The 26,605-nt window shown below is 48.0% G+C and overlaps 1 protein-coding gene across 2 annotated transcripts in view; it reads left to right on the forward strand.

The window, feature by feature from the left end:
* Positions 1-3,662: 3,662 nt before the first annotated feature.
* CRISPLD2 (cysteine rich secretory protein LCCL domain containing 2) overlaps positions 3,663-26,605 on the forward strand; it is a 41,104-nt gene continuing 18,161 nt past the window's right edge. Inside the window, exons 1-9 of one of the 2 annotated variants that reach the window (XM_064160049.1) lie at positions 3,663-3,860; positions 7,847-8,175; positions 14,813-14,931; positions 18,690-18,822; positions 18,945-19,060; positions 21,724-21,824; positions 23,365-23,523; positions 25,438-25,498; positions 26,487-26,553. In XM_064160049.1, coding sequence (XP_064016119.1) covers positions 7,933-8,175; positions 14,813-14,931; positions 18,690-18,822; positions 18,945-19,060; positions 21,724-21,824; positions 23,365-23,523; positions 25,438-25,498; positions 26,487-26,553 — 999 coding nt within the window. In that variant the 5' untranslated portion in view covers positions 3,663-3,860; positions 7,847-7,932. The remainder of the gene's footprint in view (positions 3,861-7,846; positions 8,176-14,812; positions 14,932-18,689; positions 18,823-18,944; positions 19,061-21,723; positions 21,825-23,364; positions 23,524-25,437; positions 25,499-26,486; positions 26,554-26,605) is intronic. The other variant, XM_064160050.1, reaches the window with a different exon arrangement.

The following is a 26,605-nucleotide window of genomic DNA, read 5'->3' on the forward strand; positions in this document are numbered from 1 at the left end:
CCTTTGGGGTGGGTGTCAGGAAGATGGGGCTGGTGTTTTTCAGTGGCATCCTACAACAGGACAAGAAGTAACAAGCACAACATCAAAAATAGGAAGTTCCATCTAAACGTGAGGAGGAACTTCTTTACTTTGAAGGTGGTGGAGCAGTGGAATAGGCTGCCCAGAGAGGTGGAGGAGTCTCCATCTCTGGAGTCCTTCAAAAACCCACCTAGACAACATCTTATGCCACCTGCTGTAGGTGAACCTGCAGGGAGGTTGGACTGATGTCCAGAGGTCCCTTCCAACCCCTGTGATTCTGTGAACCTGGCTTGCCACAGTCTAGGCTGCCCTGAAACAGGAGTGCAGCAAGAGTAGACATGGTTTTGCAGTGCCAAATATTAGCTGTGCTTGGGAATCGATCTGTAAATGCTTGGACCCCAGTGATTTGGGATCACCATGCTGTTAATTTGTCTGCTGGAGCAGCCTCTGTATGATGCCAAGGGAGCATTGCGCCATATGGTCAAAAGACTGAAGCATCTTCATCTCATCCCAGCAGAAGAGCAGTATGGGCACAGTGGGGATTTCTCAGCCACTTCTACCCCACTGTGTCACCCTCCAACAAACACAGAGCCCAGACAGGAGGGGAAACACAAGCAGACAGTGAAGCTGAGGATTTGGTTCCCCCAGACAGGAGCATGGCCGTGCTGCTGTCTGCCCCGTACCCATCAGGAGTAGCTGCTGGTCTCCTTTGTATGATTACAGCCAAGTTTCTGCATGTATCCTATTGCCACCATGTTTACTTCATCCCTACTCTTCTCCTCCTTCTCTTCTGGAGTGAGAGTCAAAACCAGATAGTAACTATGGCTTCGAGCATCTCTGCTCTTCCCTCTGTCCCTGCTCAGATTTGGGGCTGTTATTAACTGAGCTTCTATTTGAATAGGAAATAAAGGGGAATGTCCTTGAAGCTGAAAATCAAGACATACTGTCTGCATGCTCAATTAAGAGGGCAGAGTGAAATCTGTCTTTCTTCCTATTCATTGGCTATTACATTAAAAGCCTTCTCTCCTAATATATACTTATATATGCAGCCTGCTTTATGTGGCTTTTACCACATATGAAATGGAGACGTTATAATCAAGGCAGTAATGATGCTGAATGATTAAAAGCAAGTTCTGATTGTTTTGGCTTGGTCAAATGTATGACCTGAAACTGCTGACTCGAGACAAAATGAGGTGGAGGAAAAAGTCTCGTTCCGGGCTGTGCTCATCCCTAAGCACTCCCTGGGCCCCATCTGTGTCTTGAGCAGTGAAAACATAGTGGTGTGTATGTTAAAAATTAATTAAATCAAATCTTTGTAAGGTAACAAGGCTGATGAGGCAGTCAGACAGCTCAAACCATCCTACAGGCATTCATATCCCATAGGAATGTTTGTGGAGATTACAAAATGTGGAATTTCTCTGAGATCTGGAAATAATTTGTATACCAGTACGTATAAAAGGAGTTAATTCAGCTTTCTGGTAATTGGAGTGAACAGCACCTTCTGACTCAGGGCTGTGGGGCTGTGTGGTTTTGAGGTGGCAGACTGGGTAGGGGCATGTTGGTTCACCACTCTTGGCCCTCTTTACTTGGGGAAATAAGGGAACTGGGGCCTGCAGCATCCTTCGACTGATGAAACAAACCCTTTGCATATAGAGAAAACTCATTGATCTGGAGTGAATCAGAGGAACAGGAAAGGAAAAAGGAGGATACAGTGATTTTGAAGTAAAACAGTGCAGAACCTCTTGTCAGCCCGGCTCTGCGTGGTCTTTGAATTGCCAGCCCTGGTGGCAGCCCCAGAGCTGCCCACAGTGCATTGAGTCGCTGTTAGCAAGGTAGAAGCTTCAGGTCCAAGTGATGGACCATATGCTGTCGGTGCACAGATACAGTTTGTTTTGAAGTAAACAGAAGCTCTTTCTAAATACAGCTTAGAGAGTGTGGTCAGTGGGGAAGAGCAGCCAGAAAGGGTGTTGCATCCATGCCAGGCTGCAGGCTGGGACTGCCTGGTGAGAGCACCATTTCTCCCGTGGCCCAGCTGCAGCTCAGTTTAAAAGGCACAAACTAGGAGCGGTGCTAGACCTCAAGTGATGAGGATCAGCTCCTTGTCTAGGAATTGTCAGGGAAGTGGTGTCAGAGATTCAAGCAGCAGATATATGTCTCGGAGCTGACTTCAGAGGGGTTGTTTCTTTGCTTCAGGGGAGCTGCTCTCTCAGCTGCCAATATTGGCTGCTCTGCTCACCGCCGTGGAACAGATCTGATCGATGTCATTCTGCTTTCTGAGCAGCGCTGGGGTTTAAACAAGCTACTTAGAGGCACAATATCCTGTAAGCAGTATATAAAAGTGTTTTGCTCAAAGACATAACTATTGACTGCTCAGAAGAATGGAAGGGCTTTTCCCCCAGCAACTTTGGAGTGAGGATTGGAGAGTGGCTTTTGAAAACAACATAGCTGCTTTGCTTGCATCTAGAAGATGGATGCTCACCTGCCTCTGTGCTGGACCATCACTGATGCCCCTCCACAAGGGGACATCCTGGGCTGAGGTTGAAGCACCCCAACAACCCGTGGTGCTCCTGGGTGAGGATCCCGAGGGATTCACAGGAATGGTGACACCTGGAACTGCTCACTCTGGCCATCACAGCATCCCGCTGCAGTCTGGTGGCTGCTGGAGCAGTGGCTCTGTCACATCCTCGTGTTGTTACTCATCACACTGATTTATTTTTTCCTGTTTGTTTACTTCAAAAAGAAGAAGGAACTTTCAGCATGCCATTTCTCAATCGTTTCCTTTCACAGTGAGTAAAACCACATTTCAGTAGTGGTTGCAGGCACAGGGTTTGAGGTGAGCTGGAGATTTCTGGGCACCAGCCACGCAGTGGAAGAGGTGAGGTGAGCCTTGCCCAGACCTCTTACTAGCTTTGATTTTTCCTTATTCTTTGGAAATCCTGCTGTGGAAGCAGCAGGACTGAACTGTGAGTGTGTGAGGGGAATGTCAGTGCTGGGAGAGCTTTGGCACCAAGCTGCAGAGAGTGATAAAACTTCTGTTTCCCAGCAAACACCTAGATCTGGAAAAAAGAGGGCTGCCATGGGGTCTGCTGGGGGCTGGACCCCACCTCAGCCCCATTTTGCCGTGGGGTCCAGCAGAGCTGCCTCAGCTCTGGATCAGCAGGACCCACTGGGGATTTTCCCGTGAGAAAAGGACTAGGAGACAGCTGGCTTCAGTCTCTCACAGAAAGTCTGCTGTCGTGAATCCCCCTCCCTCACCACCGAGACCGTCGCAGTCCCCTCTCGGAGGTGAGGAGGATGCTCCGGGGACCCCACAGGGCTCCGAGCTCTGCCCGCGCACTGGCAGCAGGGGAGAGCAAAGCAACCCCCTTCTACAGGACCATCGCCTGCCTCCTCCTCCTCCTCCCCTCCCACAGAGTGTTGCGTTACAGCCTTTGGGAGGATGGTCCTAATTTGCTGAGCCCCAATGACTATCTCCTGACTGCTGAGATCCCAAGCGACACCCCTCTGCTTCTTGCTCCTGCCTCCTTTTACTGCTTATGATTTTTCGCCCCCTTTTTAACGCCCCCTGCTTTTCATTATTGCTCCAGACCTGTTGCCAAACAGGATGATCCAGGGTTGTCGTCTGCCTGGAGAGCATAAATACCACTGGGGAGCTCTGTGAGACTGCAGTTGGTATGAGCTGCTGAGCTGAGACCTTGCATTCCTCACACCTCCTAAGGCTTATTTCACCCTTTTTTCTCCCCTCCCTCCTCCTCGTTTAAATATTTCAGATATATAATTTATTTTCCACAAGCAGACTTGGAGGAGCTGCAATTTCCTGGAGATTGGAAGTGCTCGGCTAGGTAAGTGCAAGCTTTGGTCCCTGCTTCTGAAATGTGGTTTTTGGGGTGGCTTGTGTGTGTGTGTGTGTGTGTGTGTGTGTGCAAGAAATGTCTCTTTTAAGAAGGTACAAATTTAGGAACTTTTCCCTGAAGTTGCCTGTGTGGTATGAAGCAGCCCAACACTGCCTGGGCTTCCCTTATGTGTGCTCTGTAGAGGTTAATGCAAGATTAATAAGTGTTAATCTTGAATGAATGGGAGGAGTTTGCAGGTTTCTACACAAAGAGAATCTATCCAAGGGATGCTGGAGTAGCTGACTAGCCACGGGCACAGCTGGGCTGCTCCAGAAAGCCTGTCTTTGTGCACCTTTGCTCTGAAGCCCTGGCTAAGAGGAATTCCACAGCGTGGCCACGTGTTGTGTCTGTTACCAGTGGGTTTTCCAGGTGGTTTTGCATAGAAACTCATCCACTTCAGTTCTGTGGGAGGGGATGGTGCTGGGACGCCCAGAGGGTTTGGCCCGCGGCTTGAAGAGGCTGACCGCACGCCGTGTTCGGTGCAGGTGATGTTATGTCCTGTGTCCAGGAGCTTGTCATCCCACTTCTCTTCTGAAGCCAACACAATTCTTCAAAGCTTGCCATGAGCACGTCTTGGTTAAAGAGATGAGCTGGGAGTTACTGCAGGAAGCGTGTTGTGGTTTGGTCAGTGGGTTTCTTTGCATGGGTTTGAAGCTGCTCCCATGCTGACTGGGGTTAACGGCCGATCTCAGGTTAACTCCCCGCAGCTTCTCTGGTACCCTCTGCTAACTTTTGCTATTTACTTCCTTGTCTGCTTATTCCACGCATAAATCCACCAATCCTGGGATGTTTTAGCTGCAAATATCCATCAGCAAGGAGTAGACACCCACTCCCGCACTTCAGCGGCTGAAAGATCAATAGCTGTGAAGGGTAAGGTGAAGCGAGGACATAACGAAGTCGCAGTCAGCCTGCATGTGGCTTCAGCAGGCAGCTCTGCAAATGCTACCAGCTCTTCTGCTTTCTGTGAAACACAGACACCATCCATTAGCTGGGGAAATAGCTTTCTAAAAATAATCTTTTCCGAAGTCCAGTGCAGCTTTTTAACTTCCTCAGACCCCAGAAGGAGGCCTCCTCTTTTGTCCCCAGTTTGGATAGGCTTCACAGCATAATAAGGAGTCAGTTTCTGCTGACCTACTCATTTCTGATCGCTCCCAGATGTTTACCTGGCACCAGTATCAAGGGCCTGATATGTTGAAGGGGAGGCTACACTAATGCTCCTCTTGAACCCTTGAAAACAACTGCAGAGGCTTCCTCAGCTGACCATCAGGTGACAGTTTTTTCTGAATAGTGTCAGATCCTGACTCAAAGGTGGTATGGTTTCAATCTTCCCCCACGAGGAGCTCCTGGTGCAGCCTGGAGGTATTGCCCCAGCTCGGCAGGATGCTTGGGCTGGCTGAGCTTTAACAAGTCCAAGTGTTTTGTTGCACCTGGGGATGGGGCTATGAAGAGAGGCAAGTGGATGGACATCTGAAACCAATGAGTGCTTGCTGAAACATGAGCGTCTTTCTGCTGCTTTCAATTAGGGAGCTCTTTGCTCTCTGTCCCTCTCTGATCACTTCGTTCTTCCTTTGGCTGCTCAGAGCTCCCCACCTCAAGCCAAAGCAGGGAAATGGAACCTGCACACCCTAAGAGAGAAAGAAGATAGTGCCCAAGTGACCTAATTTTAAGTGCCAGTATCCCCTCGCTCGCAAAGGGGGTAGAGGAAAGAACATCCTGAGGAATAATGACCCATCTGTTGTGAGGTTTTGGCTGGATCACGAAACCAGCCGCCTTGGCTTCATGGCAGAGCCGTGAGTGGGGCAGCTCCTCTGGGCTTTCAGATGTTACAGCTGACTTTTTTCAAGCTGTCCTCTCTGTAAGTTCAGTGTTTGCCTTAAAAGGGTGGTGGATTCGGGCTCCCATTTAGCAAAGGGCGCCCAGCCAAATAAAGAGGTACAACTGCAGCGTGTGTTAGCTGTCTGTTCCTGCCTGCTCTACCTACAGGACAGGCCCCAGTTAAGGTGGCTTCTGCTAAATGGCCACATTGTAAACGGCTGTGGCAGAGCATCTATTTTTAAACTCTTAGGGAAGTGCCTCAAAGTAGGAATTGTTCCTTGAATTTGGGTCAGACAGTCTACAAAAGCAGCAACTCGTTTTGCCTCCCCTGCTCCTCTCTAGCTGGGTTAGAAAGTTAGGCTCCTGCTTGGGGAGGAAGCAGAAGCCAACAAACAGGGCTGACAAGAGGATGAGGTTAAAGCAATATTTGTCCCAGTGACACCAAACCTTGTGTCTTTCAGGTGTGCCTGGAGCTGGGAGCAGGGTTTGGGAGTGTGTGTGTATGTGTTCAAGTTGCTCTGCAGAGCAGGAAATAGCGAGAAGCCGTTGCCTAATCTGAGCAAATGACATTTCTACGCTATTGTAGCAGGCAAAGGCTTAATGCTCTGCCTGGAGAGAGACTGAGGGCAGCTGGTTTTCATCTGCCTTAAGACAGTACAAGTAAGAAGCCTCAAACAGGGACTTTGTCTCTTTTGTGTAGACATTCAACAAGTTTTCTGAAGTTGTCAGTATTCTCAGAGAGTTTTGGGGTCCACACTTGTGCAGAGTAGCTGATGCTTGCCACTGTCCTCCACAGATGCTGTTTTGCTGGGTCTGGGGAACAGGAGTTTGGGATTCTGTGCTCAAGCATAGCTTTTCCAGCTGGGAGATGGAGGATGCTTCCTGGCCTTGGGTGGTTTCCAACTCATCCAGACTCAGTATGTCCAAATCTCGTGTCAGTGGGCTGAAATTTCTCAAGCAGTTCCCACTAATCTGGCGCCTGCTTCCTGTGCTGTACAGGAATGCTTTCAGGGTGTCTTTTAACAGTGCTGCCAAAACCAGCTCCTCACCTAGCGCTGAAGGCAGGCAAAATTTAACCCTAGGGAGAGATGCTATGCTTGCTCCACCTGCACAGATGCTTGTTGCCCTTGTGGATTGATTCTGCACTTAAAGAGGAGTAGGTGCTGCAAAGCCATGCAGCAGCACATAGTTCCTTCCCTGGAATAGCTTGTGAGCTAAATAAACTCAGCCAAGGCCCACAGGGCTCCTAAGACGGAGAAGTCAGAGTGGGGGTGGAGAAGAAGGGAAGGAAGGTTTGGAAATGACAGGTGGAATGAGAGCACCATGGAGCAGGGAAGGGGGTCAAATGGAGCTATTTAAACCCAGCTACAACCAAACCGAGACCATCTCTTCAAGCCCTCGTTGGTGACAGCTACTGAGCATGCAGGGGAACACCTAATCTGGCTGGGGGGGGAAGAGAACTCCGGCTCCTCTCTCAACTCATATCTCTGGCTGTGCTGCCGGCCGCTGCGAAGCGATGCGTCAGCCAGAGCTTCCCGGTGCGTCATTCCCCAGCGGGGACTTGGGCTGCTCCCTGCATTGGTGACATTTCACACAGACAGACACTTTCACACAGTCTGCCAGCTGCTCTGCTGGAGTCTAGTGGCAGAGCAGGGCCTCCGAAATAGCTCTTGCTGGTGCCTGACCTGCCCATGTCTGGGTTACTGGGAGTTTTACTTTCCTTTCTGTTCACATCCATTCTTCGCTTTAAGAGCTACTCGGTGGGCAAGGAGCTTGGGACATCGGCCTGCCTGTGAAAGGATGGTGCTGGGATTATTCAGAGCTGTTGGGCATTGCTGGGTGACAACTGAGCCTCTGGCATCTTCGGTGAAGAAGGCATCAGCTTCTGTGCCTGGGTAACGTTCACTCCCAATGCAACAAAGTGGAGTTCCTCAGTGTCATAGATGGAGGTCCTACCTGTCATGGTGTTGTTCAGGTCTTCCTGTCATTGGGGTGAAGGATAATTGCTTAAGCCATAGGCATTGATTTTTTTCAAGCTGCGTGGCTCCACCTTAGGGGCGTATAAGCACTGAGAGCTTCTCTGGCACTGCTCTGACTGTCTCTTTCTCCCCAAAATCCAGACCTGCACTGAGCCTCAAAAGTCCCTGCAAGAAATCCCACAAACATCTTCATCTTCACTTCTGCTGGCAGTAGAGGAGGAGGAGGCATGAATCCCCTTCTGCCTTGGATCCTTCTCCTTGGATGTGTACTGCTCCTGACAAAGGCAGCCGAAGGCTTTATCTTGCCCAACTCAAGTCACCTGGAGAGCATTCTGAGCAAATACCAGGATGGGGAAATTCACTCCAGATCCAAGCGAGCCATTTTATTCTCGGACAGACAGGAGATATTGATGCTCCACAATAAGCTGAGAGGTCAGGTGTACCCAGTGGCCTCGAATATGGAATACATGGTGAGTCCAGCTCCTGATACCTGAGTGTCTCTTGCCTCTTCTAGTTTTTCAACTTTATTTTTCTTACAATGCAAGAGGTGTAGCAAATTTCCTTTAAAGTAGTTTTTTCTCAAGAGGTTTCTTGGAGCTGTTTCTTTCCAGAGCAAATGATGCTCTACATCATTGGGCTGTTTTGTTTGGAAAGGGCCACTAACGGGTCAGCAACTCCATTCACTGCACAGTTTGGTTCCATTATTCATACACTAGAGTCTGGCCCAGCCCTGGATGTATCTCCAGTGATGGCAATTCCACACCCTGCTTCAGCAGGTTCTTCCATTACCTTAATGTCATAAAAGCATCAAATTTTCCCTAGTGTTTAACCCATATTCTCCCTGTGAAGGCTTTCTGCCCATTGTGACTGCTGCTTCAGGACACCACAGCCTGCTCAGTGAAACTTCCTATGGCCTTTGTGTTGCTGCCACCAGCTACCACCCAGTGCTGGAGGTAGTATCTGCCCTTTGGTCATACACTCATCACCAGAGATTTTTTTTGTGTGATCCATGATACTTCTGGGAATCTCTTCAGGACCTTAGAGAAACAGGGCTTATGGAATGTGGCTTCATTTGCCACATCTGCCATTTCAATTGCTGGAAGTGGCTGGAAAACTTTTGGAAGTTCATGGGTGAACTTTAGGGGTGGATGGGTAAGTGGCCAAACTAGAAGTCTGGTCAATTCTCCCACTTAAAAGTATGAATATAAACTCTGACTCTACCATCAGCATTTCAGATTAATAAGGGTGGTTTTTTTTTTTCCCACCTGATGCCAGAGACCCTACTTTGAGCTATTTTAGACATCTCATCAAAATATTGTGGGCCAGAAAATGATGTAGGCAAATAACTTGTGTGTCTCTGTGTGTGTGCATCTTTTCCCAAGGTGCAAATATAGTTATGACCAAAACTAGTCTGACTTCAACTGTGTGCTCCTGCTGACAGATGAAATGATGAACGATTTGTTAAGACCATGTTTAAAAGGGTAAAAGAAAAGTACACTGAATGCAATATAAAGTTGTTTGCCAGCTGTGCTGAAAGCAGTGCTGCAAATGGAAAATCCTGCCTTTTGTGGCTGTAGGAAGAGGGAAAAGAGAAGGGAGTGGAGATGACAGTAAGAAAGAACACACAGCTCGTTCCCATGAGCTGTCTTTCATCCCACTCTGGTCAGAAATTGAGTGCCTTTCTAAGAACTGGTGCTTAGTGTCTCTCTCAGTGGGCTCTAATGTTATGGAAGTGCTGTGTTGTGGAATGGAGAGGATAGGAAGGGACCTCTGCTCCAACCCCCATGTTAAAGCATGTTCATCCAGACAGGTTGCCCAGGATCACAATGTCCAGATGGGTTTGGAATCTCCCCAGAGAAGATGACTCCATAACCTCTTTGGGCAGCCTGCTCCAGGGCTCTGGCACCCTCACATGAAAGAAGTTTCTCCCTAAGTTCAAGCGAATCCTCCTGTGTCATAGTTTGTACCTGCTGCCCCTCATCCTGACACTGGGCATCACTGAAAAGAGCCCAGCCCTGTCTTCATGACTTCCACCCTTTAGATATTTACATGGATGGAGGAGATCCTGCAGGCAAGGTACTGCCAGAGCAGAGGTGACTTGATTGATTTCCAGAGAGTAAACACAAAGCATGAGAAAGCCAAAGGTGTTTTGGTTGGCTTTGAGGATCTGAGAGGCTGCTGTTGCGGACTGTCCACTGACCAGCTGCTGTTTATGCTTGAAGCATGGTTACACATTTCTATTTGCCTTTGCTCAGTCTGCTTTTCTAGTGGTTTTTATGGCTGATGGAGGGAAAATGAAAGGGCCTTGTATGCTGTGAAGAAAGGAGCTGAGTATGAGATGGTGCTGCTTGGAAGGGCTATAATCAGTCTTTCATTTATTCATATTTGCTCAATGCTACTGGGAAATGCAGTGTGTATTCTGAAAGTGAACTTCACTTTGATTCTCTATCCTGCAGAGGACATGTCTCATTTGAATTCATTTAAGAGGATGGTTTGTCTTTAGTACCACAGATGAACTTTGGTCTTGAGCATGACAGGCAATGTGCAGCACTCCTTTGTGGAGCAATGGGTAAAACTTGTTCTTGCCCATCCACCTCCAAACACTACCTTGTGAAAATCCATTCCAGGAAAGGGATATATTAGAACACAGGAAGATATTGGAAGGGAAAGGAACAGATTTGACATTAGAAAGAAATTCTTTACACGTTAGGAAGAAATTCTTACTATGATTGTGGTAGAACACTGAATCAGGGTGCCCATGGAGGTGGTGGGGTCCCCATCCTTGAAGACATTCAAAGTCAGGTTTGATGGGGCTCTGAGAAGCCTGATCTAGTTGGGATTGTTCCTGCCTACTATGAGGGGGTTGGGCAAGATGACCACTAAAGATCCAGCTTGATGGTGTTCTGCACAGCCTGATTTAATTAGGGTTGTTCCTGCCTACTATGAGGGAGTTGGGCAAGATGACCACTAAAGATCATTCCAATCCAGGGCATTCTATGATCCTCTCTACCACACAACCAACTTCAGTTGGTGAAGGCTGTTAACAAGTAAGCAGTAAGACAGTGAGTCCCTTGACTTATCTGGAGATCAAAACAATTGCATACACATGGGATAGATGTAAAGAAATGAACCAAGACCCAATTTTGCTGCTGGGTTAATATAATGAATGGAAAGCCAGTAGCAATATTCAGTGCTAAGGCAAAGTGTGTGAGCAATGTGCAGCTTCCTGACAAAACTGCTCCAGTGCTGCTCCAACAGCTCTATGATTGGCTTTTCCCCCTGCATGTTTGGACTTTCTAACAGCAGTCACTGCAGCCGAGACCAAAGCAAACTCCTTACGAATGAGCCCAGAGTAAAAAGGACACAATAGGTCCTGAGACATCTTGACCTTTAAGATGGCTTAGTCAGGTGGCTTTCAGCAGTGACGAAAGGCAGAAGTTTCTCCTCTTGCAGGGCTCTCAAAGACAGCTGGATAAAACTAAACTGTTTTCAGTACAGATGGCTGGAAGGAAAACAGTTTATTTTCATGTATAAGGCATCCATCCTTCCTCTCAGCTGTAGGGTGGTGCCTCTCCTTGTCGAGATGGAATGGTGTTTCTGTGTGGCTTAACAAAGCTATCCACACTTCTGCCGCTACAGGTCAGTCCTGGAATCTCAGGCTACTTGTAGAAGTAAATTGTCAGTACTGCAAGAAGTCTAAACTGAGGGGGAGATATGAAGACATAACCTGATCACTGCAATCCAGTTTCCTGGGGTTAGGTTGACAGACTAGCCAGGCTAAGAGAACTTCCCTCCCTGTAGGATAGTTGCACCAGAGGAGGCTTAGATTGGATATTAGAGGAAACTTCTTCACTGAATGGATTCTCAAACTCTGCAACAGGCTGCCCAGGAGGGTGGCTGAATCCATGACCCTGAAGGTGTTTAGAAGCTGCAGAGATGCTGAGGGACATGATTTAGCACCAGACTTAATAGAGTTAGAGAATGGTTGGACTCAGTGGCCTGAAAGGTCTTTTCCAACTGAAATGATTGAATGATTCTGCATACTCTTATAAAAGCCAAACCTACAAATGGTATCACTCTGTGTGTGTGCCATGCAAGAATTTGACACATACAGTGTGTTCTCTGCTTTGAAAGGCCATTACAAATCTGGAAGAGTCAAAATGAGACTCCATGTGCTAAACCACTTGGAATAAGGCTTCTTACTCTCTCCTTGAGAAGGAAGCTGAGTGCAGGCATCACAGGCATCGTCGCTCTGCCTCTGAGCTTCAATAGCTTTCCTAGACACTGCTTTGAATGTTGGCGTAAAGAATTCTTGCATGTGTAGCTGGGAAAGTCTGAAATCCCTCTCTCTCTTTTTTTTGGGTTTGATATGTTTATTGCTCTGAAACAATTCCAGCCTCCTGACCGCATTCACGTCTGAGAAGCAAGAGGCAAATAACTGCCCTAATTTCACTGGGAGATGGCTTTGTAATCTGATGCCTGCAGAAATGAGCCTCTCTACTCTTCGAGCACAAAGCCATAGCTCCTTCCCAACTGCCTGTCCAATGCCTTTTTGCCCAAGTTCATTTTATTTTATTTGTAGGCATCAAAGGGAGATGTAATGCATATGTTCACATCCATTTCCATTTCATGCTCTATTGCTCGGAACATCTCTGCAATAAATTAGGAGATTTGGAACATGCCTGCCTTAGAGCCTGCAGGCAACAACACTCTGCTAGAAGGTCTGAAGCACTAGCAGTGCATAACGTCTTGGGAGAGTTTCTGTGGCTTATGTGCTGGATGGGGAGACAGATTGTGGCTAGCCATTGCCTAGCACAGAAAGTGAGAGACCACAAAAAGCTGTGTGTGTCTAGGCACAATTGCAAATAGTCTGCTTGGACAGAGGTTTGTGGTGAGTCAAATCCCATGCACCTTCAGGGAGCTGGAGGGCTGAGGCAGAAAAGGGTTTCGTTGCCTCTGTCAGAGCTGTGCTCGCATGCAGTCCTGCAGGCTGACACAAGTTTGCTTCAGCTGAAAGCCAAGCTGATGGGCTCTGAGCAGCTCTGGGATGTTGTTGGAATGTGGGTTGCTGAGCATGCTCGATGATAAGCTGTTCTTGGAGGTCTGGGTTGTTAGCTCAGTTAGATGAGCTCATGTTTGCTTCATGAGGATAGTGTAGACACACCAAGTTCCAGGAGACTCTACGTTTTCCTGTTGTCTTAGCCAGGGACTTGTGGCCCCTGCCCAGCCTGGTTAAAACTGCCTAAGACTATGGTCAGATACTTGCTCAGAATGAGCACTTTAAAAATGCATTTGGGAGCCTAAGTGCCCTCTAGTCCTCTAAACAGGCTCTGACAGGTCCTTTGATATGTCTGAGACCAGAAGATGCTTTTCTCCTGGAGAAGACTGGACTTGGAAGGCCAGCTGGTTGTGATGGTAAATGTCCAAAGAGGACATGATCTCTTGCAGGCACATGAATGGGCTGGAGATGCATTGCAAGACCTCACTCCTCTTTGGTTTTATTTGTAGGAATGTGTGGTAATATTTTAATCCCAATGAATTATCCTCTAAGGACTGTTCTGAATAGGCCAGCTGTGAGGAATTACACAATGAATTCAGGGCACTGTCTACTGGGTCCAGCAAGTCTGGCCTTTAAAACAAATACTCTCCTGGGTGCTGGAGCCAACAAAGACTGCTTTCCTATTTCACATTGTACTGCCTTTGAGATCCTGGTTGGCTTACAGCTGGGTGATGTTCCATGAGGGCTGATCTCACACTCTCAGTGGGAGCATAGACAGGATTTGTCACTTTCTAGCCTGATGGCTATTTCAGTGACAGTGATATTAGCTCAACAGCTCTGAGGCTTTGCCCTGCTCTGTTAAATTTGACCAGATCTGTTGGTGGACTTTGCACTTATTCTGGAAGGAGAAGGGCAGGTGGGACCAGGAGACTTAGACCCACACTCCTTGATTTAAAAGGTTGGGCCAAAAATCTGCAGCTGTTTCAGCAGTGGATGGCAGGAGCACACCCTCTGTTGGAGCTTCCCATGATGAAAAGGCCTGGAAATGTCCTTCCTATCAGGACAACGTGTGGTGGTTTGGGTGTTCTCTGTCCTCCCTCCCCCCCACACTTTGGAAATCACTGAGACTAAGCTCAGCCAGCTCTGGAAATATGAATGAAGCTTCTATTTACAGCTAGCACAATATACAAGCAGATAGCTACAGTATATACAGTTAGATACAGAAATACACAAGGTAAAAGGTAATACAGAAATGCAACAGCCCTCACAGAAACCTGAGTCCCCAGGAGGGGCTCCCAACCACTCTTCCACCTTCTCCCACCTCTCTCAACCTTACCCCATCCCCCAAGGAAGGATGGAGGTTCAGCCAGAGGGTTAGGAAGCAAAGTGGATTAATCAGAGAGATGGCAGAGAGGCTAGAGAGAGAAAAAAATGCAGCTCTGAGCTCCCCAGCAGAAGTGCCTTATCTATGTTTGGACTCTTGTTCTTATACCTCTCAGCAAGCCTATGAGTGAAGTAGACATCATCCTGTTTCCCTTTCACAGCCTGTGATCTAATCCTTCTCACCCAAACATTCTAGCTAGCTTCAAACTAGCGCACAATGGATGGAAAATCATGCTGAACTTCATCACAGCACTGGCTGCATGTTAGAATACTTGCAGAGCTCAGAAATAGGTGTCATGAGGAAGAGTTGGGATCTCCATCCTTGATGTTTGGTTTGCTGTGGTTTGGTTTTTCTAACACATTGGAAAAACAACTGCCAAAAATATCTCATGTTTTAGGGTGGATAGTCTAGATGGATACCAGAGATCTTCCTGGGTGTGTTTTCTGCTCACCAGTGCAAAGCTTCTCCTAAGAAGCACAGCACCAAGCAAGAAAAATGATAGGCCCTCTGGTGCCCTGCATTTCTGTGGCAAGAAGTCACCCTGAGAAAGCTGCTTTTAAGTTAAGGCACATCACTGATACACACTGGCTTCACGAGGGCAGACCAGGCACCAGCAGTGCAGTTATTTAGTCTTTCTCCACTAACTGCTGCTTGTCAAGGCTCTTGATCTAACATGTTTGGGATGATGAATTAACCTGTTCTTTTCTCTTCTCATGCTCTGAAGACCTGGGATGATGAGCTGGAAAGATCAGCCCACGCCTGGGCTCAGCAGTGCATCTGGGACCATGGCCCTAGTGCCCTCATCAGGTCAATCGGACAGAACTTGGCGGTTCACTGGGGCAGGTAAGAGCCAGCATGCTGCAAGCTCCTTGCAAAGAGCAATTCAGAGCCAGTTGGAAAGCGCTGCCTAGGTCATGCTTAGAGCACTGTGAGGATGGGAGGAAAGTTGAGGATCATTAATTGCTGCTGCTTCAGAGAAATGTTTAAAGTGGTAACATCTGCAGCTGCCTTGAGCTGACTGCTCCCAGCATACCACCATCAAAGTGGCTTGCTCCATTCATCTGTATCTCTGGGTAACACAGCTGTAACGTGCTTAAGATCATCCTCACTCTTCCTTGATGAGAACAGCTACAGAAATCATAACTTTTGCCCCTAAATCTGCTGGTTTGGGGCTGATTTGGGGCTTTGTTTGTTTGTGTTTGGCTCTGGGGGTGCGGGAGGTTCCTGCGTCATTTTGAGAGCCAGTTGAAAGCTGAGGTTTCTCAGGAGCAGGGCCTGGGCTCAGATGCTAACTCAGAACTTCTCTCTTGCTGCATTTTCCATAAATATTTATCCCTCTCCTAATTTCTCTTTAATGAAAACACTTTGCAGATTTTAAAACACTTTTTTAAGCTTCCTGGGGAAGGTTTTTAACCCGGAGCTGTTAGCTTAGCTAGGAAAGCTGATGTTAAAGCTTCCAAATGGATTTGCCTCTCCTCATGGGGAAATTTGCTTATTGTTAAGCTCTTATCATTAAGCTTGCTTTCTAGAGCAAACATTTCATATGTGCTCAGAAGCCCTAATGGGTGGAAATGTGGTTATGTTTGTTGTCTACCAGGTGGATATGTGGCTATATTTGTTGTCTATCAGGTAGAGCTCGGCTGGAAGCGATGGAAGTTTGCTGGTGTGACATTAGCCTGATATAAAAAATGGGCCTGGTTTTGTTGGCAGAATCAACTAATGATTGGAAAGCAGAGTGGATAATCTGTTGGAAACACGGTCAAAAGATTGTGCTGTTCTTGGCTAGCCCACGAGCATTCAGCATGGCCATGGCTTAGTGATGGAGGTAGATCCAATCTTGCTCCCTTTGCAGTCACTGGGAGGAAAAAGAAATCAGATTCATCTCAGATCTTTCAGGAACAGGTCACAACTCGATTGCCTTAGTTTCCTCTCCTGTTAAAGTAGCCACTTAATGACATCACAAGATGAATGCTTGTTAAATACTTCTAATGAATGATCTTTAATGAAGAGTTGGCTGAAAGAACAAACTCCAGTTGGCAATGACATCATTTGTGTTTCTGGCTGCTTGCTTCACATGAGCTGTTGAAAGGGCTAAAAAGCACTGGGGCTGAAGCACTGCTCTGCTTTGATACAGAGCTTGAAGATTGCTCTCTGCTCATGGGGGATGTAGTGTGCAAGGTACATGAGAGTTTCTACAGGCAGGTTGAACACTGTTTGTGCTCTCCCTAATAGCCCAAGTATCGCAGAACCCCAGCACGGTGGGGGTTGGAAGGGACCTGTGGAGATCATCTAGTCCAACCCATCGCTAAAGCAGGGTTGCCCAGGGACACAATGTCCAGGTGGATTTGGATTCTCTCCAGAGAAGGAGACTCCACAACTTCTGGACACCCTCAGAGCAAAGAAGGTTTTCTTCCTGGGTTCCAGTTTGTGCCCTCTGCCCTTTGTCCTGTTGTTGGGCACAACTGACAAGAGTCTGGCTTCCTCCTCTTGCTCCCTACCCTTTAGCTATAGCTGAGCATTGATCACATCCCCTCTTGGTCTGCTGTTCTCCTGACTAAACAGTCACAGGTCTTTCAGCCTTTCCTCCTTACAGAGATGTTCCAGTCCAATTGGCTTCTTCATATCCTCTGCTGTACTCCTCAGTGGAGAATAGACCCTAATGGCTTTAGAGCTGGGGAACCTAGAAGTGACCCAGTACTCTAGAGGTGGCTCATGGTTAACTTGCTGTCCACCAGCACTTCCAGGTCCTTCCCTGGGATGCTGCTTTTCAGCAAGTTAACCCTTCAGTTGTACTGGTGCAGGGGGTTATTCCTCCCCAGGTGCAGGACTCTACACTTTATTGAACTTCATTAGGTTCCTCTCCACCCAACTCTAGCCAAGTACCATCAGTGCAGCTGCAGACTGCCATACCTGGGTCATAATCTGCACAAAGTCCACACAGCCTGTGGGAGGGGGAGCTTGGTGCAGAGAGAAATAACTGAACTGAAAGGTGGGTTACATGTGTTGTGCACCAGCTCTAGGTGTGATGTGAGTGGGGGAAAAGCCTGCTGACTTGCAAAGATCTGAGAGCATTCACTGCTGCTGTCCTCCCAGATGTAGCAAACTGCCTGGTGGTAAAACAGGCACACGATGGCTTTTGGTTTAAGATGTTAGGCAAACCTGAACTTCTGTTTGCTTTCAAAATAGGCACTTTCCATCACACTAGAAGGGTTTTTCTGTACTTGTGTGGAAAAGTCAGGAGGCCATTTCAGGTCAGCAGTGCTTGAAGGGGATGTCAAACCTCTAAATAATGCACAGAAAGTCAGACCAGGCTGGGAATCTTCAGGAGGGGAAAAAAAAATCATCATCAGTGAGGTATTCTTTTTATGTTCATTAAACTATACTGCTGGGATTTTTTTTTTTTAAAGGAGCACCTTAATGAAAGGAATTTACCTTGAGAGAGGAAAAAAAAACCCAGCAGAACTTATATTGGAGCATCTGAGTTTGCAGGGTGACAGCAGGCTACAGGCATTGTTTGCAAACTTCTGCTAGAACTTTGTGATGGTTTGGGTCCCTCCAAACTCCCCCCCCCCCACACACTTTGGGAATCACCCAGACTAGATTCAGTGGTTCTGGAAATTGAATGAAGCTTTATATTTACAGCTTAGCACAATATACAAGCAGATATTTACAGTATGTACAGCTAGATACAGGAATATACAAGATAAAAGGTGATACAGAAACACAACAGCCCTCCCAGAAACCTGAGTCCCCAGGAGAGGCTCTCAACCACCCTTCCACCTTCTCCCACCCCTCTCTACCTTATCCCAGATGTTGCCTTGTGCCCGAGGAGGATTGGAGGGTCAGCCAAGGGGGGTTAGGAAGCAGGTGGATTAGTCACAAAGACTGAAGGTTAGGTGAGAGAGAGAAGTTCATCCCAAAGCCCAGACAGCATCTCTGTTACCTAGATTTACATTCTAGTTCTTCTAGATCTCAGCAAGCCTATGAGTATCACAGTATCACAGTATCATCAGGGTTGGAAGAGACCTCACAGATCATCAAGTCCAACCCTTTACCACAGAGCTCAAGGCCAGACCATGGCACCAAGTGCCACGTCCAACCTTGCCTTGAACAGCTCCAGGGACGGCGACTCCACCACCTCCCCGGGCAGCCCATTCCAGTGTCCAATGACTCTCTCAGTGAAGAACTTTCTCCTCACCTCCAGCCTAAATCTCCCCTGGCACAGCCTGAGGCTGTGTCCTCTTGTTCTGGTGCTGGCCACCTGAGAGAAGAGAGCAACCTCCTCCTGGCCACAACCACCCCTCAGGCAGTTGTAGACAGCAATAAGGTCAGCCCTGAGCCTCCTCTTCTCCAGGCTAACCAATCCCAGCTCCCTCAGCCTCTCCTCGTAGGGCTGTGCTCAAGGCCTCTCCCCAGCCTCGTCGCCCTTCTCTGGACACGCTCAAACATCTCAGTGTCCCTCCTAAACTGGGGGGCCCAGTGAAGCAGACACCACCATTGTTTTCTCCTCACAGCCTGTAGCCTAATTCTTCTCACCAAAACATTCTAGCTAGCTTCAAACGAGCACAACTTTGTGCTTCAAACTGTCTTTTCTTCTTCAGGTATCGGTCTCCAGCTTTTCACGTCCAATCCTGGTACGATGAAGTGAAGGATTACACATACCCATACCCTCATGAGTGCAACCCCTGGTGCCCAGAGAAGTGCACAGGTGCCATGTGCACACACTACACCCAGGTAAAGGACGTGAAGGACCTTTGTACTTCTACTCTCGCTTCCCCACCGCGTCCCACTTGTCAAGGTGTGTGCCCGCAGCAGGGCAGTTTGCTCCTTTTCAACCACCCACATTGCCCTTGCAGATAGTTTGGGCCACGACAAACAAGATTGGCTGTGCTGTGAACGTCTGCAAGCAGATGAATGTCTGGGGGGAAATCTGGGAGAATGCCGTCTACCTGGTCTGCAACTACTCACCCAAGTAAGGCTGAGGAGCTGGGCTCTCTCCAACCTTCCCAAAGCTGGCAGGTTGCTTAACTAGCCTGGGATCTGGGGAAGAGATTTCTGGCAGTCGAGACTGGTGGTTGTGGCTTTAAATTTTCTCTTTAGACAGTAGCACAGAGCTGGTTCGAGACTTCTGAGTATTGCCTGGAAAACTGAATGAGGGGCTGGGGCCAGGCTGGAGCTTTGATGTTCTTGCCATGGGAAGGAGGAGCAGGAGATGGCCAGGATGGAACTGGTGTGTGCTGCCAAGTGAGGCTTGCTGGCTCTGGAGGGTGGGAGGGGATGGGGTGGTGATTAATGCTGCTCAGCACTGCTCCAACATTGTACCCAGCCAGGTAGGCTGCCACAGTATCACACATTTTCACCCTTCCCATGCAAAATCTGCTGGTTTAAAGACCCCATTATGTTGTGTAAAACCAGTCTGGTTGCTGTTGAAAGCACAGTGAACTGAGGCCCGTTGCAAGGAGCTGCAAAGAGTCAAATCCCAAATCAGATGAGCTCCTCATGGCATAAACCCCCCCACTGAAATAGCTAAGTGTCGACTGGTGCAATTAACTCAATGGTTTGATTAAATCTCAAAATGACAATCACATTTCTTGATTACTCCATCCAGGAGAAGTTTCCTCCCTTGTAATGGCAGCTACTATTTTCTGCTTTAATGACTAACAGGTGAAGCATCCCCATTGCAGGATTTAAACCCAAAATGAAATGGGGAAATCACTGTACAAATGGCACAGCTTAGGAAGCCCCTGACTTCTGGAGATCGTAAGGCAGAGTAGCACAGAGGAACAAGATGTGTGGGTACAGAGCTGGCAGCTCATAGCACCATCGAGCCAGAGCCCTAGGCATGGATTGCCTAAGCCCCTTGCCCTGCTTTAGTTACTGAGCACATTATGCTTGTGGTTTAGTGGGGTTAAATAACCTGCTCCTCATAAGAGATCATCCCATGGAGCCCCTGCAGCAGGCTGGGCTTTTTACACATCATTCATTCAGGGCTGCTGGATGGAAAAATACTCTGCAGTTTCTACTTGATCTTTTCTCTCTGGCTTCAGTGCACATTGTCCTCATCTAGCCTTATAGGTGGAGACAGCTGAAAGAGCAATAACCCAAAGGTTTGTAGCCATGGGCTGAACTCTGGCTTCTCCAACCATCTCAGCCCCTAAAGTCTGCAGCACAGAGTGACAAAAAAGAGCTTCTGTCTCTGGATAGCTTAAGCAATATGCAGTCATCCATTGATCTACTTCTGTGTGTGCAAGATCACAGTACTTGTATTGGAGCTTAATGTAGAAGTGTCACTGCACAAAATTCATTTAAATAAAACCTTACAAGTTGCATCTTAGAGATAAGTGAGGAGCAACATTTTCCTTACAAAGCTTATCCTAGGCTGGTTGTTTAGTCTTTGCTTAGTTGCTCTGGGACAGGGTAAGGTTTCTGCAGCCTAAAAGGCAAAACTGGGAACTTGGAGATGGCCTGGTTGGGTGAGGAGAGAGTGCAAAGTGACCTGGCACGAGGGACTGAGGAGAGGCTGAGGGAGCTGGGATTGTGCAGCCTGGAGAAGAGGAGGCTCAGGGGTGAACTCATTGCTGTCTACAACTACCTGAAGGGACATTGTAGCCAGGTGGGAGTTGGTCTCTTCTCCCAGGCAACCAGCAACAGAACAAGGGGACACAGTCTCAAGTTGTGCCAGGGAAAGTCTAGGCTGGATGTTAGGAGGAAGTTCTTCCCAGAGAGAGTGATTGGTGTTGGAATGGGCTGCCCAGGGAGGTGGTGGAGTCACCATCCCTGGGGGTGTTCAAGAAAAGCCTGGCTGAGGCATTTAGTGACATGGTCTAGATGACCATGACAGGGCTGGGTGCTAGGTTAGACTGGATGATCTTGGAGGTCTCTTCCAACCAGCTTGATTTTATGATCCTGTGATTTGCAGTGGTTTTCTGCTTGAAAACAATTCCAGATGGAAAAACGGAATCCTAGAATCTGTAGGGTTGGAAGGGAGCTTTTAAGGGTCATGTAGTGCAACCCACGTGGAGTAAGCAGGAATATTCCCAACTAAATCAGGTTATTCAGAGCCCCTGAAAATACAGTGTCTCTGAAAAGATAAGAGCTGTGCTCCAGCCTGTCCCAGGCTGTTGCCTGGGAGTGCTGCAGAAAATGATGGGACACCTGTAGCTCTGATGACCAAGAGATATGAGGCCTCCATTTGTCCAGTGCTTGCTTTCTTCACTTGGCACTCTAAGGCTGTCTTCTCCCCATTTAAAGCTCCCATCCAAGGATGAGCACAGCAGACAAGACGAAATAGGCTCCAGTTGTTCCACGGGAGGTTTAGGCTAGATATTAGGATTAGAATTTCTTTACTGGAAGAGTGGTCAGGCAGTGGAATAGGCTGCTCAGAGAGGTGGTGAGGTCACCATACCTGAAGGTGTTCATAAATGATGTAGACATGGCACTTGAGGACATGGTTTAATGGCCATGGTGATGTTGAGTTGACAGTTGGACTCGGTGATGTTAGAGGTCTTTTCCAGCCTTAATGATTCTGTGATTCTACCAAACCTACTCACTTTCTCAATTCCCTTAGCACCAGGTGGTTCTGGGGGCTTGGGTGAGTGGGTGTCTGACAGGTCCACATCGCTCCTGTGCTTGCAGGGGCAACTGGATTGGAGAAGCCCCATACAAGACAGGTCGTCCCTGCTCTGAGTGCCCACCAAGCTATGGAGGAGGCTGCCAGAACAACCTCTGCTACAAAGGTATGTGCTGGAGAGCCTGAGACACCTCCTGGAAGGTGGAAAAAGGCTGGAAACGTTTAATTAGAAGCAGATTTATGCACCTTTTAATGAACCATGCTTAACATTTTGACACCATGACCTGTGGTATATCAGTAGCTGCTGCTGAAACCAAAAAGCCCTGAACTGCTTAAAATATGGAGCTGGGATCCAGTGAGTTTTCCCCAGTGAAAATCAGAGCATGCACTTGGACAGGGGGAGGCTGCTCTGAGCTTCCATGGGTTTGGCTCGGGAGCCCCGGCAGGATTTTGGGCACTGGCAGGCTGTGGGCAGGAGCAGTCCCCACGGGGTTTGTTTGGGAAGGGAATGTTCTCCAGTGCTTACCAGACGCAATGTGGGTGGGCAGAGCTTGGCTGCCTGCCCTGCTCCTTCAGGGGCCAGGGACACAGAGAGTTTCCCTCTCTCCCCACCTTGGTTTTCATGGCTGCAAAATGAGTACAGCAATTCCTGTCTCTTGGAGGAAAGCAGGGGATTGTGGATGGTTATTCCTATCTGTGGAAAAGAAAGGTCAATAGAGTGAGACACTGCTGCTGAACCCTCCAATGACATAGTGCTGTGCCCCAGCACACAGCATTGCCTGGCATCGTGCACTGACAGCTTTTTCCTTCTCCCATGTGTTTTGCTTCACAGAGAGCTGGGCTTTTAAAAACAGACAGGTTCCTTGGAGAGTTGCCCTAAGTAGAGGCTTATTTTGCTGCAAGGGTGCATTTAGCCTCCTCAGAATTCCAGTTTTGGGGGGAGGACCCTAGGGTGCAAGTGAAGAGAGGGGAGGGGATGCCTCAGTGGGACAGCAAGAGGGAGGAATTCCTCTTGGAGCCACCATCCTTCATCCATTTGTTTGCATCATTCCTCTCCTCGTTGCTGAGGACAAGAGCAGCACAGGGTTTCTGGCTGGACTGGCCAAGTGGAATGAATTTTATTGGCACTGTTTCCCAAAGCCCTTTGCCCAGCTGCAACAGCAGGCAGCTTGTTCTCCAGCAGAGGTACAGAGAAGAATAAAGCCACCACAGACACTAAAGCCAGGATCACACTGTCCCAAGACCCCACGCTCTACCAGAGGCTGGGCTGAAGCTCATGGGCTGGTTTGAAGTGCAAACCCAACTGGGAGAAGAAAAGTTTGCAGCCACATTCTCAAATCCTAGAGCCCTCTCTTTGCACAGCTCCTTTAGCAAATTTCTGCTTTCCTCCTGATGGGAAGAGCTCTATGGGAAACAGGGATATTAAAACTCCCCTTTCCCCACCCCCCCCCACTAAATGGTAGGGAGCTTTGCAAACCTTTGCTGCAGGATGCTCTAAACGGACAGAGGAGTGCGAGAGGAGCAGATCTCCACTCCCAGTGCCACACCTGCCCTGCGCTGCCTTTAACAGGCGTTTTTTGAGCTCCCAACTGTCCTAAAGTAGGTCTCTGTCAAACCACATCACCTCCCTCAATACAGGACCCTGTTGGACTTCCTCATCAATGTGAACATGCTGTAATTATTTTCAACCCCCCTCTCTTCCCAAGATCACCACTATGAAGATCCCATCATAGCTGAGACAGACGAGACCAACGAAGTGGAGATTTCACAGCCTGCCGAGCAAATGCCGGTGCGGTTCTACCCTCCAGAACCCAGGAGCAACAAACCTGTCAAGCCCAAGAAGACCATCCCAGAGTCCTACATGAGTAAGACAGCCTCTTTCCTTTTCAGCTCCTGTGAGCTTTAAAGTATCACAGTATCACAGTATTATCAGGGTTGGAAGAGACCTCACAGATCATCAAGTCCAACCCTTTACCACAGAGCTCAAGGCTAGACCATGGCACCAAGTGCCACGTCCAGTCCTGCCTTGAACAGCTCCAGGGACGGCGACTCCACCACCTCCCCGGGCAGCCCATTCCAGTGTCCAATGACTCTCTCAGTGAAGAACTTTCTCCTCACCTCCAGCCTAAATTTCCCCTGGCACAGCCTGAAGCTGTGTCCTCTTGTTCTGGTGCTGGCCACCTGAGAGAAGAGAGCAACCTCCCCCTGGCCACAACCACCCCTCAGGTAGTTGTAGACAGCAATAAGGTCTCCCCTGGGCCTCCTCTTCTCCAGGCTAACCAATCCCAGCTCCCTCAGCCTCTCCTCGTAGGGCTGTGCTCAAGGCCTCTCCCCAGCCTCGTCGCCCTTCTCTGGACACGCTCAAGCATCTCAATGTCCCTCCTAAACTGGGGGGCCCAGAACTGAACACAGTACTCAAGGTGTGGTCTAACCAGTGCAGAGTACAGGGACAGAATGACCTCCCTGCTCCTGCTGACCACACCATTCCTGATGCAGGCCAGGATGCCACTGGCTCTCTTGGCCACCTGGGCACACTGTTGGCTCATGTTCAGGCGGGTATCAATCAGTACCCCCAGATCCCTCTCTGTCTGGCTGCTCTCCAGCCACTCTGACCCCAGCCTGTATCTCTGCATGGGGTTGCTGTGGCCAAAGTGCAGCACCTGGCACTTGGAGCTATTGAACCCCATCCCATTGGACTCTGCCCATCTGTCCAGGTGGTTAAGGTCCCACTGCAGAGCCCTTCTGCCCTCCAACCCAGCCACATCTGCCCCCAGCTTAGTGTCATCTGCAAACTTGCTGATGACTGACTCCATGCCCTCATCCAGATCATCTATGAAGATGTTAAAGAGGATGGGGCCCAGCACTGATCCCTGAGGGACACCACTAGTGACAGCCGCCAGCTGGATGTGGCACCATTCACCACCACTCTCTGGGTCCGTCCCTCCAGCCGGTTCCTAACCCAGCACAGAGTGTCTTTATGGGGAAAGATGTGGAAAGCAGTGAGGAGGCTCAGGGAAAAAAAAATACCTGGGAGGATATTTGAGTAGAGGAGGAGGCAATCTGTGTGAAAATTCTGTTAATTACAGCAGAAGCCTGCCTGAAGCAAGGAGGAAAACTTTCCAAAGCCACTTAAACCTTCTGCAAGCCAATCTGCAATAGCTACTTGTTCTTTTAAGTCACCTCAAGGAAGTATCAATGAACCTAAGGCCCCTCAGTTTAGGAAACACTGGTTTAATTTCCCATTTAGACTCCTCCATGCTCAGCATTTGCCCTCATTGCAGCTTCTCTTTCTTTTTTTTTCCCCTATAGTTTTTCTCTCTCTCTTTTTTTTTTAATGCTTGGGAAGACTTCTGAAGTTATTTTTGGAGTACTTCCTCTGTCATTTTCTAATGGCTGTTAATTAAAAAAGACTTAATGTGCACAGAAGGTGAGGCAAGCCAACACATCCTTTTCAAGCTTATCTACTAGCATCTCGAGAGTCTGTAATTAAATGGAGAATGAGAACTCTGGCTGCAGACCTCAGGCTGTAAATCAAAGCCTATAGCTGTCAGATGTTCCTTCCTTCACAATATTTCCAAAGACACCTGTCTTAAGTGAAGAGCTAAAGAGGCACCAACTGCTTCAGGCTGGGTTGGTCTGTGATAAGGTTTCTATCTTTGCTGCACTGAAGACCTCTAGGAAAGGTGCATGGTGGTTGCTCATCTTCATAGCTTGAGAGCAGGCTGTGGTGGTCTTTTTCCTTTTCAAAACACTCATTTCATCTTTTTTTTCCTCCCCAGCACAAGTCATTACCTGTGAAACCAAGATGAGAGACAAATGCAGAGGCTCAACATGCAACAGGTAGTGTTTTACCTTAGAGTCACAGAACTCATGGGGTTGGAAAGGACCTTTAAAGGTCATCCAGTCCAAACTCCCCCTGTACTGAGCAGGAGCATTCTCAACTAAGTCAGGTTGCTCAGGGCCCTGTCAAGCCTTCCCTTGAATGTCTTCAGGGATGAAGCCTCCACCACCTGCCTGGGCAACTTGTGCCAGTATTCCACCACCCTCACAGTAAAGAATTTCTTCCTGATTTCCCATCTAAATCTCCCCTTCTCTAGCTTAAAACCACTGCCCCTTGTCGTGTTGCTACATAGAATTAACACTTCTTGAAGTGCTGCAGTAAAAAAATGGGCTAAAAACTGTCCAGTGCCTGCAAACAGAATTGGCCATGCAATAGGGTTGGGTTTTTATTGTTTGGTTTGGGGTTTTTTGGTTGTTGTGGGGTTTTATTTTTGGTGACTAGGTAGATCTCTTTAAAGTAATTGTTGGGGTTTTTTTTCTGTTTTAAATTGAAAGTGCCTTAATTTCTCCTAATAGAAAGCCTGCAGTCAAGGCTAGCAGCAAGGTGACACAGTTTATTTCATTCAGCTGTAATGAGCCACACTTTCAGGTGCCCAAAATATTTGAATGCATTTTTTTTTTGGGGGGGGGGGGGGGGAGGGTCAGAGTAATTTCTGAACCTTTTTCATGCATTCCACCACTGTCCAAGCCAGACCAATAATTCATGGCTTGTTCCCTTCCAGCCAGTCAAGAACTTCTGGTTAAGGTTTCTGCAAAGAACAGGACAGTTTATCACTTGGAGAAAACCCAAATCCACAGAATCTAAATATTGGTCAGGCTTTTAAGGAGGGTGGAGAAACTGTTCTAAAAAGTAGCTATTTCACAATCCTGTTTTGAAAGGGGAGAGTTACATGCAATGAAAGGAATGACTCTTAAATGAAAGAGAGGCAAAGTCTGCTTTTCTTGAATTGTGTTTTTCACCACCCTCAAAGATATATATCTTCACTAGGTATTTGTGCCCAGCTGGCTGCTTGTACAGTAAAGGAAAGATCTTTGGAACCTTTTATTATGAGAGTGTAAGTACCTTTTAATAGCTCCTAGATGTAATTTGTGGGGAGTTAGTGGTAA

This window comes from Pogoniulus pusillus, chromosome 20, assembly GCF_015220805.1.
Source record: "Pogoniulus pusillus isolate bPogPus1 chromosome 20, bPogPus1.pri, whole genome shotgun sequence".
Lineage (NCBI taxonomy): Eukaryota > Metazoa > Chordata > Aves > Piciformes > Lybiidae > Pogoniulus > Pogoniulus pusillus.